We start from the raw sequence: 15005 nt of genomic DNA, 5'->3' as shown, positions 1-15005 counted from the left end.
GGAATATCGGATCGTGGTTGCAAACTTAAATGCAGATTTAAAGTTTGAAATTGTATTTGCAGAGGCAAACGCGGTCAGGTTGGAAACTGTCGAAATTGTTTTCGCGTTTTGTTCGATGTTCTTATTTCTCGGGATTTTGTCTTTCGTGTGGGAAGTTTACCGAGATAAAAACATTGGCGTGAAATGGGATATTGGAATATTGAGATTATGGAAGTATGGAGCTTAGGATTAGTTTTAATACGTAACTAATATTTAATTATGGGTTTTAAAATGAGATGAAAATATTAATACTAAATATTTATTAATTAGACATCATATTTAACTTTAACAGGTCTGATAATTACAATTGAAAATAATTAGCGTACCCTCTAAACAACGTAAGATGAGAAATAACATGTAAATATGTTGCACAGATTAATATGGAATATCCATCACGTTCGCAAGGGAATGTGTGTTTTGTATATATGTATTCATAACATCAATTACTTGCAAGACATGACAAGAATTGAGCAAGATTAGGGAATGTATGAACAACTAAATTTTTCTTTCCAGTAGTAGACAAATAATTAATAAACTGTGACGTTATGAAAATGTGATCTTACTTGGCTGAAATAACGTCTACTTGTTTGTTTGTATGTTTGTTTGGGCATTTATTTACATTCCTTGATCAGTAGAATTAAATGACTGGTTTCCACAAGTAACACGAAACAGAAGATATGAGAAAAGACGCTACGTACTAATTAAATCTTGTCTACTTGTCAACGTCTACTTGTGATCATCTTATTGATTTTTTCGAGTAAAGCAAAATTAGAATAAAGTTTCAAGTACGTGAAATAAGTGCATTAAAACGAGATCAAATTCTTGTTTAAAGGTTTCCTGTCTTGTTTATGCATCCACTTGGAATTCTCGCCAAAGAAGCTGATTGTACAAATTTTCTGCCCAATTAATCATTTGCGACGATACGTAACATTATTACGAGATCCAATTCTTGTTTGATTCTTCTGAGAGGTTAAATGGTGCGCGTATTGTAATTATGTACACATATCCGCGACGAAACATCTCGGCAAGAGTTGGATCTCGTTTTAATGCTCCAAACCATTGTGCGTACATATGTATGTATGTACGTTGCATACACTCTGAGAGAAAGCTCATCCTTCGAATCGATCAGTTACCCACCTCTCATTTCCTTGCTCGGTGTGCAAGATTTGAGCTGTGGCACAATTCATACATATATGGTGTCATAAGTCATATGTAAAGGATAATACGACCTGATAGGGAAGTACTTACAATGCGAAGGCATGAAGTGTTACCGTTGAAATGAGATATTTAAACGGCCACAAGATTACTAACTTAAAAGCTTGCATTTATTCACTCTTTCACTCAGCGTACAAACTAGACTATACACAAAACATTCAAAAACTCTACAAGATGTGTAGAAAACCCTGTTCGTGTGAATATTAATTTGAAAATTTGAATTGTGATCTAAACGGTTACCAGTTTACACTCTGGCTCGATTTACCAGCATTATAAGGGTTCGGGTGTCCCTGTGCTATCTGGCTCGGATTACCAGTATTATAAGGATTCGGGTGTCCTTGTGTTATCTGGCTCGGATTACCAGTTTAATATAGTTTGACCTGGACGGTTTCCAGTGCTATTTCTAGCACAACTTATCCATTAAATTTTCGTCCCACCGAGGGCTATCGAAATCCGCAAAGGCTCACCCCCCCCCCACGAAGCGTAATAGTGAGCGGAGAAGAGCGAGACCCTGTTTCCTTTCACCCAGTCACAACATTTAACGCTAATGAAGTGACGGAGCTCCAGGTCTAGATACCGAAAAAGCCCCCCTCATCCCTTCATCGAGATCCCCGTTAGCATGAGGACCCCGAAGAAGAGATTTACTTGGTTAGTAAATTTCTGAACAAAACATTCCATTATTACCGTTACTGCAACGTCACACTTAAAGTTAAATTACGGATGAAGCCAAATTACACACGAAGGTTCGGGTGAATGAAATCACACAGTTAGTCGAGTTGAAAAAATCCATGCGTTGGTGTACTTAAAGAAAACAAGAAGTGCGAGAGCAATTATTCTTGCAAAGTCTCACAACAAAACTGTTCAATCGTTATGTTATGATACAAGAAACCTGATGAATATAAGAATCCCACAATTTTACAGAACCAAATCAGAAAAACAGATGCTAATTCCTGCTAATTCGTCACAACAGGAGATGCGAAGGCCTGCTAATTCTTCTGAAAAACATATGTTAAAGCAGACGTCCTTTTCTGCTAATTCTGCCAATCTGCAGGATCATACCTTCGTCATCCACAAACCTGGTTGTCGAAATTCTAAACCTGGTTCCCACTTGGTTATACACGTTCCTCAGGTACCTCTGCCGAGAGGAGAGGGCCAGAGTACTTATTTCACTCGTCGGGGTGAAACACCAAAACCGAAAAAGAAATTCCGTCCAATTTACAACCAGATGCTGCTAAGTAAAATTTTACATGATCAGAATATAAACCCAAAATATTAACACGTGTGCTACAATCAACCTTGTTCCTAGACTGAAAGAAATGTATGCATGGTGGATGTGATTAAAATATATGCTCATGAATTGAATACCCCCAATTAAAGAGGAAGATGAAATAAAATGAAACGAGATTTGGGTGGAAGAGAAAGCTACAAACCCACAAGAGTGACGTATGCAATGTGAGAGAGAGAATCTTTGATGCGGAGTATGTTATCCGTGCGGATTACCCATGCACTTATGATAGCAATTGAATAACCAGTAGAGTTATCAACTAAAAATTGTTTGCTAAATTCGTCCAAAATTAGGTTTAAGCTTTTCTAAATTTGACCTCTATTACAATTATGAATATGAAAATGTATCCATAAGGATAACATACATACTGAATCTTGGACAAAAAGTAGGGTTCCGCTGAACCATACGTAAAAAGGTAAAATGTTGTCAATGAAAAGCGACAAAGTTTATGAGAGCGAAAATGCATAGCTGGTATTATGAAACCAGGGTGTCAAAGGGTATCACCAAACCCCATTGGTATTAACAATGCACCAAACCCTACAAGTCACAGTACTAATTGATTTGGCCATTGCGAACAGCCTAGTTAATTGTGTCAGGAAAAAACAGCACCCTCAACTTAAACAGAATCATATTGATCAACTATGGTTTGGTGAGCCTATCTCGAGAAATCACTGCGAGGTAGCAACCGCTCAACCTATCAGTGGTTTAATTTGATAATTTGGCCAAGTTTCAATTATTAAAAGGCCAGGGAAATTAGCAAAAAAAATTCTTTATAAAGTGAACAGAGACTTATCGATCCAGCGAGTGATCCCCAAAGAAAGTTGTTGTTCACGGACCAGATTTTAGGAGGCACCTTGAGACGAGACACCAAAACTCTCTTTCCGTTGTTCTTTTCACAAAATGTTCACACACAAACTTGAGACGAGAAGAGAAGAAAGATGCATGTATGTTGAGTCTTGCTTACAAGAAAACTAAGCTAAAATTTTGTCACAAGAGAATTTTGGATAGGCTGGGAAACTAAAAGATGTGTATCCCTTTCGAGTGCATCTGTCCCTAATAAATCACTAATGCACTTCCTGTGGATGACAAGTTACAACCTTTTTAAACGGAAAAATTTACTTACGAATTGTGTTTTTACAAAAGAAGTTAAAAACAAGAAATCACCCCTACTATGAAAGCTGGTGAAAAAAAAACGATTGAGAAGGCTAATTTGTGAAGAGGAAAAACAAAAGACGAATGCCAAGGTCCACCATTTGTGTTACCGTTGAAATGAGATATTTAAACGGCCACAAGATTACTAACTTAAAAGCTTGCATTTATTCACTCTTTCACTCAGCGTACAAACTAGACTAACCTAATTTACATGCTAAATCCTAACCTAACTATCCTAGCCTAAAACTAATGTGTGTATCTTCTGGATCTTCCTTCTCTTCTCTGGTCCGGGATCTTCTGGATCCTGATCTGATGTCGGGTTTGGGGTTTTATACATAAGAGTTGGCACCCAAAGCCAACTCTGATTCTAATTTAGGATGTGGATAAATGAAGGGAGATCCTGATTCGGATCCGGCGACACTCCTGGGCCTTGGAGAACATTGCTTGTCAAGAACATGTCAAGAACATTGATTCGGATCCGGCGACAGAAGTGTAACACTTAGATTTTGATGGGACCGTTAAAAAAGTCTTTATCAACTAATTGCAGTGGCCAAATGTGACAATCATTTGCATGAATGCTCACTCTGTCCAGAGTTATGGACATGTCAAGTGACCAAAAATGGCGAACTTTGCACTGTGGAGACAGTACCCTCTCGCTCGCTTTTCTCCTCACTCTCATTCATTCCATTTTATCCGCTTCTCTCTCTCACACCCACTTTTCATTTCAGATTATTATTTTGAACCACTTTTAAATTGTTTCTCTTACAAATAAAATCAGGAGGTAGGTTTACAACTAATTGTTGGTAGCAGGGCCGTAGAAGCACTGGATTTAGGTAGGGCCGTACCGGCCTGGTCATATTGTTACTAGATATAATTGAACTGTCTAACATACGAGGGGAGACCAATAAACACAAAAAAGAGCTGTTACATTGCCTAAATTTCCTCTTATTTTCAAAGTTCAAACTTAGGAAGGCCAATTTTTTATAGCTCCCCGATTAGCATATTCAGAGAAATAAATTCCCAAGGTCAAGCTTGAAAATACTAAAAATTTGCAGTTTCAATCCCTTTGTTGCTCAAAAATCTGAATATTCTAATGAGTCAATGTTTGAACAAATGACTGAATATTTGAATTAGTGAATGTTCGAATAAATTAATGAATATTCGAATCATTGAAGGTTTGACTAAATGAATGAGTATTTGAATAAGTATTTGAATGAGCGAATATTTGAATGAATGAATGAGTGATGAATATTTAAATAAATAATTTCTCGTTGCACACGTGTGCAGCAAATTCGGCTCGTTAGGGAATTAAACTAATTTTAACATGGTTTGATAACCAATCGGCTAAATAACCATTGCTTGCAGTGTTAACCGACGACCAAACTTACAGCGGGTGTGGTTATTGAATTACAAAAATGTTCCTAAAATCGCCCGATTGGAGGAAGTGGATAATGAGAATACTATATATGTATTTAATAGAGTAGGGCAGAATGGCTATCTCCGCGGCACTCGCTTACAAAGCGAGACTCTACATGCCATGTCTGACAGCTGGTGCCGAATGGACTGGGGTTCAAATCCCAGCGGAGTTTGTTTTCCTGAAAAGGTTTTCCCACCTCCCCCAGTCGTGAGGGCATACCCCCTCCCCTGTTGCGGGCGGCCCAGTCGAGATTTCCTGTGCCCCCATAGTTAAGGAACATGTAGCGATTAAGCCTGAGGGCTTCGCAGAAATATGGGAATAATAATAATAAAAATATATGTATTTAATAAAGTACTTGGAAATTGAAAAAAAATCTTTGTAAATTACACAACATCAGAGTAATTTATTAAAATATTGGTTTTGCCATGGAACATATAATATGGACTTGTAAATAAGTGAACATTGCATTGTTGTTCATCATGCATCTTTTTATTAAGCTTTTGTACACTTTTCGATACGTTTTTCCTAATTAATACAATTTATAGATTTTAATAAAATACGTTATCACAACAAATTGCTTCTTATACTAGTACTTGAATTTAATAAAATCATATTTATAAAGTGTACAAGATTCCTTGCGAATTTGACTACAGATTACAAAAATAAGTAATTTGTATTAAACCAACAATTAAATTTTACTAGTTTTACGTATGCAAGGATTCAAGTGTAAACATAATTAAATAAAGTGCGGCAAAGCACGATACATAAGTAGCGCAATAATGCTGAGAATGCTGAGAACTAATTTGCGCTATAAAGCTCAAATTAATTAATTAATTAATTAAAGTAATTAATTAATTAATTGATTGACGGATTGATTAATTAATTGATTAATAATTAATTAATTAATTAATTAATTGACTGATTGATTAATTAATTGATTAATGATTGATTGATTAATTAATTGACCACATGCTCTATACTGCGACATGTCGACAACACAGAAAAACATGTTTTGCCTAAATTTCATGCATATTGACCGCAGAATGCCGAAATTAGGGCATGGCGACAAAATTTGTCGTCGAAACCTTAGTCGCCATATTGCGACATGTCGACAGCACCGAAAAACATGTTTTCCCCAAATTTCATGCATATCGACCGCAGAATGCCGAAATTAGGGCATGGCGACAAAATTTGTCGCCGAAACCTTAGTCGCCATATTGCGACATGTCAACAACACCGAAAAACATGTTTTCCCCAAATTTCATGCAAATCGCCCACAAAATGCAGAAATTAGGGCTTGGCGACGTTTGTCGACATGATGTCGACAAAGTGGCCACACCCCCTTAATAGGGTGTCACTCCACCCCCGTGAAGAACATGTGTTAAAAATTTCAGGTCGCTGCGACAAACCGTTCTCGAGTTATAGTGTTGACGGACGGACGGACGGACGGACAGACAGACAGACTAACTAACCGATCGCATAAAGTAGCTTGCGCTACTTAATAAAAGTAATGAAAATTCACATACATATATAAACACCCAAATTCATCGTGAACTACAAATGTAAAATAATGTCTCTCTCTCTCTCTCTCCGCTGCTGGTACGATACATGTGGGGAATACTTAACAATATTTGTCCAGTCACTTTCTGTCAGTCTTATTTATTTTGAAACGTATAATTGAAAAATGCAGAAGCAAGTGGAAACATTCAAATTAGATTGTAAATTGTATGCTTTATTTTTCAATATTTGCAAAGTAATGTTGGAAGTATTCCCTACATAGAACCCTCAGTGTTCATCCTTCTTTTCATTATTTCGTAACAGACCGAAATAATTTTTAGTTTTTCCAATCAAATTACTCCAATCAAACGAGTCAATACTATTTTTCACACTTCGCATTGACGGGGCCACGTATTGCGAATATTTAGTTTCTGCAAAACAATTACAATTTTGATAAATTTGTCAAGATTTCTCAGAAATAAATTTTACTTCCCTACCCAGAAAAGATGCGATATGGACAGGTTCTTCTTCTTTTTCATGTTCCACCGACAGCGGCATGTACGACAATTGTATAACTGCGGTACATTTATTTTAATTTAAAGTACCAATTTAATTTGGGCGTTGGGCACAATCCATAAATTATGTGGCGGAAAAACGTGGGTTTTTAAACCCTCAAAGCAAGAGTCTTAACATATGCCGGAAATTGATTTGTAGCGCTATCCCCGAGACACCCTCCTTCGTTACATAATTTATGGATAGTGTCAAATTTGAATAACTGCACTTACTTCGCCTCACTACTTCAGAAATCAACTGGTCAATAATATTTTGAAAAATTCTCTTATCATGTACCGAAAGGTAGGGTTGGAAGTGGATGATTTTGTTGAGATGATGCCACAATCCGTCTTCCGTGGTTGGCATGGTGTGGAAGAGGTCGCGAAGTTCTTGCAACGCTGGACCTAAATGATGGAAATGATAAATTAATAATTAAGTTTTTTTAAATACAAAGTGGGCAATAATTAATTTATAAATACAATTTCCCTATTTTATGGATTAATTGATCGGGACCACTCTGAACATATATTTTTAACGATATCTTCTTACCCAGGTTGTTTGCAACGTTGTCGCTATCTTGCCTAATAAAGTCGAAAATTCCGTTGACATCCTCCATGGTTGCGCCGGACGTAGAGGGTAACAAAATGAGTGATAATATTGCTGCAATTACCGTCATAATTAATTTAGTTGATATTTAATTTGTGGAGGTTGACTATCTGGTCGATACTAAGACTGCTTGCTAATGCTTGTGAGAATTTGATGCGTAAACTATGCATGAGGTGGAAAATACGAAATATTCTCAGACACATTTGACCCTTGGGGTGACAGTAGTAGAAAGTATTTAACTTTTGTGGATAGAAGTTGAGTCTATTTTCGATTTGTAGGAAAAAGTGGTGAATCCTTGGAAGGGATACCAAATTGCACCCCCAAGCTGGGTAAGGTACTTGGGATGTGACAAAACAACCAAACAACAACATTACTGGGGCATACATACTTGCAATGTATTTGTTAGAAGAAGGCTTTTCTCTAGGACAAGACCATCTCCACCGTGGCACATTTTCACTTGTGTAGGATGGCTTCTTTTCAAAATTAGATGCATGTCACCACCACTGGAATATGTACGGAGTAAGTGACGACTACTGGTACATATAATTTTCCAAGGTAATTGGTTATATGTAGCTCCGTTTGTTCGTGTTGGGTTGAAAGTTATTTTTAAAAAGGGTCGACTTGAATGCACGCAGTAGGATTATTTCTAATTCTGGCTAACCATACACCATGGAATTTTGTTTATAATAATGTGTTAAATCCTAGACATTATGAAAATTAAGTAAAGCTGCTAGAAATGGTATTATTTTCTACTGCATTTATTGGACTAGATAGCGTCATGCTATGAAAAAAAAGAAAAAAAGAATTTTGAAATTTCAACAAGAATTGACCCCAGGGGAATTTTTTAGTTTTTACGGGTTAACAGCAGGTCGGCCAACTACTTTTCAGGCCCTATTAATCTTTTCTCGACGATAGTCTTTCTCTTGACAAAAGATAACAATGTAGAAATGTAAATACTTTTTTTTCGTCAACATACATATATCAGATCGGATGAGATTCAAACGTTTCTGAAATTGTGTGTTCATTGAAACTTTGTGAATTTGCTCAATAAAATTAAAAATATAATTCAATTTCTACTTTTCATCAGTCCACTTATAACCAATGTATTAGTCAAGATGTCTATCTCATGCATAGACTCATCTATAAATGGTATCATTTCTGGGGTATACGATTAAATATGACAAATAAGGATTTTTTATTTACTCATCAGGAAATAAAAATAATTATATTTTCTCTTTATTCTTTTTGTGGTACCCTAGTGTTAATGTGAACAATATTGTTTAGACTGTACTTTTTGTGGCAATTCCTCCCACGTTCCTTGCAACCATGTTGCACCCACAAAGCGGCATATACCGTGAAGATCTCTTAAGTTTTAAGTAAAATATTTTTTTCTCGACCAAAGCAAATCCGGCCTTGTCGATCTCCTTGTCGAGATCTCTGTCAATGCGGCATCCGCACCCGAAAGGTTTCCACGCCCACTGGGTTCCGCGCTGCCATCGCAACCGCCACGAGCCAGGTTCACCAATGATGTGTTCCATAAAGTAGAATTTGCCGCCCTGAGGGATGATTTTTTAAATAAATATTTTCTAATTTGGTCACAATTTCCACAAAAGGGTAATTTAAAGGGGGGGATGTCGTCTCCGTGTCATCTTATTGGGGCAAGATGAGTGCACTTGAAATACATAGTTTGGTGAAGAATCATTATCCCAATTTACTTGGGATAACAATTTGATATATGATGCTCTATCATGTTGTTTGAAAACAAGGTTTCGGATGGTATAAATCAGTGGCATTAAATGGCTTACATACACTGGTTTAAACCGGTTTAAACCTAGGTTAAAACCAGTTTGTGCCAGGTTAAAACGGTATAAACCAGGCTTAAACTGGTATAAACCACTCGTTAATACCGGGTAATACCACCTGCGTTTTGAAAAAAAGTGGCATAAACGAAACCCTGGTTGAAAATTGTGACAAAATGTGGACATGAATTTCCAAGAGGTTCAAATTTGATACCCTCAGGTGAGGAAATTTATACCGTCTGGTGACAAATTAGAATTTCCAGTTAATTATTGTTACAATTTTTAACCAACATGGCACGTCATCATGGTGACTCGGCACGCTAATAATTTTGCTCGCTTGTTAGTACAACTTACAGGTTTCAACACGTTCAAAACTGTCTCGTAGTATTTTCCCGCGTCTGTGACGGCACAACCGACCATGGTGCCAAGCAGGATGTCAATGCTGTCCGGGGTGACAACATTTCCCAAGTTTTCGACCCCCACGTCAAAATAGGCGAGTAAGTTAATGCCTGGAAATTTTTGCAAGGCGGGGATACAGCATTCCTTAAAGTGGATGTTGGGTTCGACAAGTACGACGTTGCAGGGGGTGGGGTAATACGCAAAATTGGTTCCTGTCAAGTAGAAATTTAAATTGGGCAAGTTCGTGGTGTGGTAAAAGTTTCAAATTTACCGGGTCCGGCCCCAATTTCTAGAATGAGTGGTACCTCTCGGTCGTTACGCAGATTTTGAAATAAGATTAATTTCTCGTCTCGAAGTAATTTCTGGTAACCGGGTTCATAACAGCGGTAAATTCGGGCAAATAGGCTGCGGTAAAATTTGCGAGTTAAAGTATAAATTGAGTTAACAAGTTAAAGTAGCTACCTAGAAATGAAATTGTGGAACGACATGTGAATTTTAGATTGGGTAGAGACACCTATGAAAAAAATAATTTGGTAAATAAGAAAATCGTCACCGCGTGTATGTATGTAGACACTACGATGCTCTATGATGGTCTAGATTTCATCACCACAGAGTAAAAAATACTTCTGCAAAATTTAAATTTATCTCTAACGGGCAAGAAATTGTTGCCAGGCTGGTAGCAAATTTTATTTTCGCAGAATTTACTATTACTCTTTGGTGATAAAATTGTAACCATAGTGGTAGAGGAAAAAAATCATCTTGTGCCCAGGGTCGATTTCAAAATTTTTGTAATATTGGGATTGAAATGCGGAGGATTTTTGCTAATCTTTTTCTAATTATCCACAGAAGTATTACCTAGTGACAGAATATTTGTGTGGAATGCGATAATTCTCTATAAAACTATACGATCCACTTGAAATTTTTGCGCACACGTGGTATGCGGTTAATGAAAAAATTAGTATGGCGTCGAGCTAGGAAAGCTTTCAACTAAATGCACTCGAAGCATTTTACATGCTGAGAATACCTATCTGATTTTCATTAATATTCGTGACCAGTAAGAAATTAGAGACAAGAACTTGTTCTAAACTAGTTTGTGTGATTGTACATAGATTGAGTAACTACTCATCTCCTGCGAATAATCTACTTTACAAATGTATTAGGGAGGTTGTCCCGCTACGTTTTTAGGATTTCATCAGTATCTCTCGTAAATAAATAATTCTCGCGAAGTAAATAAATGTGGTGGACCAATTTTTATCAATTTGCTAAAGCCTCTCGGAACACTGTGCGAATTAGATTGGCTTCTTGGTAGGGATTGCTACTTCACATTCCAATGCATCTAAGGAACCTCAATATTCTTTCGTTACAAATGCTCCTTTTTAATTAGAATACCTGTCTGGTAACAAACTAGTTTCAGTCGTGGTCAAGACACTCGTACTTAGGAGGGGTGCTTCACATTTGTCAGTAAGCGATCGGCTCCAAATTGTTACGCAGTTTAGTACTATGTGGGAGGAGTGTATGTGCGACGCCGTTTGACTCCATGGCCATAAACACCTGAGATATATCAATTTGAAATCGTCATTTTGACTTATTCCACAGCACAGACTTTAATCTTAGCCAGATTTTCGAATTTACATTTTTTTTAAATTCTCTCTTCTGAATTTTGTTAGATATGCTACCCGCTATATTAGGCTTATCTTCTGGTCGGTCACAGGGCCCCTGTTTAGGGGGTGTGGTTAACCACACCCATCTTTTTGACGCCAACATAGTCAATATGGGTATCATTTGAAAAGTATTTTCAATAGGTTTCGGAGGATATATAACATTTTAGCTCTTTGACCTCATCCTGACCTCAGGGGGTGTGGCGGAATTCCAAAACACGGCATAATTCTGCAACTCTATATCAACTCTATAACTAAAATTATCGAGCTTATGTCCTATGTGTTTTCTAAATAAATTACACTAAAAATACCTCTTCATAATAGAACAATGGGTGTGGCAGGTCATTGGGGGTGTAACTCAAATTAGATTAAATTTTTTTTCAAGCTTTTAAATATTTAGGGGAATTTCAACCCTTTATTCATTAAAAAATATTAGATTAAACGAATTTAATTTGGCAGGCAGATAATTATATGTGTAACAGTTCTACTGGTTAAGTAAAACATGCAAATTCAAAAAGTTCAAGATTGAATGTATCATTATCACCCTGGATGACCGCGAAATCGTTTCGAAGTACACAAATGTGGTCCAAATTTTGCTTCGTGTGTGCAAAATTAAGTTTTCACCTAAAATGATGGAACTTAAGGTTTGCATGAAATTTGGTACAGGTATTTACTGGGGAAGCATGGAGAACCGTTCTACGTTTATAATGTCTAAGATTTAAAATATTTTTATGGCCGACAAGGTAACAAACCGATAAATTTAAGTCCTGCTTAAATCATAACACACAATCCAACATTTTTCTAAGTGACATTTGTAAAAAATGTCGTAGCAAGTTCGATTAGAAGCTGTTAAATATAAATTTAATAAACAATGGTAAAAATTTCCTCCCTAATGTTGCTTTAATCACACTTCGTGAACGTAAAATATTTCCGCTACCTAAATAATTTGGGTTATAATAATCATCACTGCAAGGATTCCAGTTCGAGCAAGATTTGAAAATTTGCCAAAATTAAAAACATTGGTAATAGTTAAGTTAGCATTTCCCATTTCCATCTTTACAAAGACAAATAGTTCGATGAGGTGTATTATGAAATAATATAATTTTATAAGAAATTCTAATGATGATTTTAACCTCTTTCCACTTATATATTTTTAAAATAAAATTTCCCTTTCAACTGATAGCAACCAATTAAATTTCCATGATTTTCTACAAAATCCCAATATTTTTTTCAACCAGTTTCCAAGTTTCGAGTTTTTTATGAAAAACACGAAATATCCACATTTTAACATTGGTTGATATAGGGAAAATTCCAAAATTTGTGAAGAAAAACATCTTCATGGAAATTTACTTCCTTAAAAATTTAAATAAATGAATTACACAGAAAAGTATATCACAAAGTAAGTAAATCACGAAAAATCTGACTACACGGGGGTCGCACAAAAAAAGGCCCTACTTAAGTAAAAAAAATAAAAATCAAATTTGCTAAAGACGAAGATCGCAGAAAAATCGTGACAAAGTCGAAGTCAAGAACCCAGAAAAAATCGCTACGGAGTTACAAATAATACACCTCCTCCAACTCTTTTGCTGGAGGAAGTGTACCCAAAATCGACGCCACCTTCCCTCGCTACAAAATTAAAAGAATATCAAAATTACAAAGAACCTCTTGTTTTGTGATAGTTGTACCAATTTGCCCGATTTTGGAGCCTAATTTCTACGAGGACTGTATGAATTCAGAAACATATTTAGAGCTATCTATTGTTAGCCCTATCAATCATACAACATCATAAACTCGTTAACAGTATTCTATCACCTACCCCTGAAATAATCCTCAAAGAAAATGGACAGGGGAAATAAATAAAATTTCGTTTTTTATTAAGGGCATATGAAAGAAAGCATGACTACCAAATTTCACAATCGAGTCAGTGGTCAGTGGTGGTTATTTAGGGAGGGGAATTTTTTTGAAGTACGAACTATTTTATGACATGGAAAAATATATCATCCACCAAATAAAAACAGTCGGAAGAGCCGTGAGGTAGCTCAATTTTTATATAAGACCTTAAGGTTGTGCACCATGTGAGTTTTTATTTTTTAGACCTCCTCTTCATCAATAAACAAATCAAACGTGGTGAAAGAGTGTAAAATTCTTCATGACTTAATTTACTACACTACTCCTAATATACGTATATATAAAGTATATTTATGCGTGTTATATTGTAAATTAGAAAATAAAAAATGTTTTCGAAATAAAATCGAAATCATACAATTGCATAATAAATAAAATCGTTCAGCATAATAAAATCGACTATGTACTTATGTAGGGCTGGAAATTTTAACCCCGATCTGGGATAGTTTAACATGTTAATTTTGTGGAGACGTTGTGAAGTTATTATTGCAATCGACATTCGTTACCGATTTATAGTATTTTATTGTCCTTGCTTTAGAACCGAAGCTTCTCTCCGGATTTTGACATCAGGGGATTAAATTTCGCACAGCCAACTTAATTTTGACACCTTAATTGTTACCCCCCAATGACCTGCCACACCCATTGTTCTATTATGAAGAGGTATTTTTAGTGTAATTTATTTAGAAAACACATAGGACATAAGCTCGATAATTTTAGTTATAGAGTTGATATAGAGTTGCAGAATTATGCCGTGTTTTGGAATTCCGCCACACCCCCTGAGGTCAGGATGAGGTCAAAGAGCTAAAATGTTATATATCCTCCGAAACCTATTGAAAATACCTTTCAAATGATACCCATATTGACTATGTTGGCGTCAAAAAGATGGGTGTGGTTAACCACACCCCCTAAACAGGGGCCCTGTGACCGACCAGAAGATAAGCCTAATATAGCGGGTAGCATATCTAACAAAATTCAGAAGAGAGAATTTAAAAAAAATGTAAATTCGAAAATCTGGCTAAGATTAAAGTCTGTGCTGTGGAATAAGTCAAAATGACGATTTCAAATTGATGTATCTCAGGTGTTTATGGCCATGGAGTCAAACGGCGTCGCACATACACTCCTCCCACATAGTACTAAACTGCGTAACAATTTGGAGCCGATCGCTTACTGACAAATGTGAAGCACCCCTCCTTAGTGCTCGGACCGTTTCGTTTCGGATTTCGAAGGAAACGGAAACGAAACGGAAACGAGAATTTGGAAACGGAAACGAAACGGAAAAATTATTTTGGAAACGGAAACGATCCGAAACGGAAACGAAACGGAAACGAAACGAGAAACGGTTGAAACTACAAATACTTTTTTCACCAAAATTGATTTAAGATTGTCAAAGCGATTTATTCGTGGATTTCATCGAAACATGTTTTTTAGTTGTTTTGCCTGAAAATACTTCCTGCATTAAAAAAACCATGCAAGTAGCTTTT

General features: G+C 36.3%; 1 protein-coding gene across 1 annotated transcript; it reads right to left on the bottom strand.

Moving 5' to 3' along the window:
- Window positions 1–6822: 6822 nt before the first annotated feature.
- On the bottom strand, window positions 6823–8053 carry LOC118433564. The gene is made up of 4 exons (XM_035845566.1): window positions 7707–8053; window positions 7391–7561; window positions 7103–7180; window positions 6823–7036 (listed from the first exon to the last, which is right to left on the bottom strand). Exons 1-4 carry the CDS (start codon window positions 7831–7833, stop codon window positions 6894–6896), a joined length of 519 nt encoding a protein of 172 aa, XP_035701459.1. The 5' UTR covers window positions 7834–8053; the 3' UTR covers window positions 6823–6893.
- Between the last annotated feature and the right edge of the window lie 6952 nt (window positions 8054–15005).

This window comes from Folsomia candida, unplaced genomic scaffold (assembly GCF_002217175.1).
Source record: "Folsomia candida strain VU population unplaced genomic scaffold, ASM221717v1 Fcan01_Sc058, whole genome shotgun sequence".
Taxonomy (NCBI): Eukaryota; Metazoa; Arthropoda; class Collembola; order Entomobryomorpha; family Isotomidae; genus Folsomia; species Folsomia candida.
This window is presented reverse-complemented; position numbering and strand designations above follow the sequence as displayed.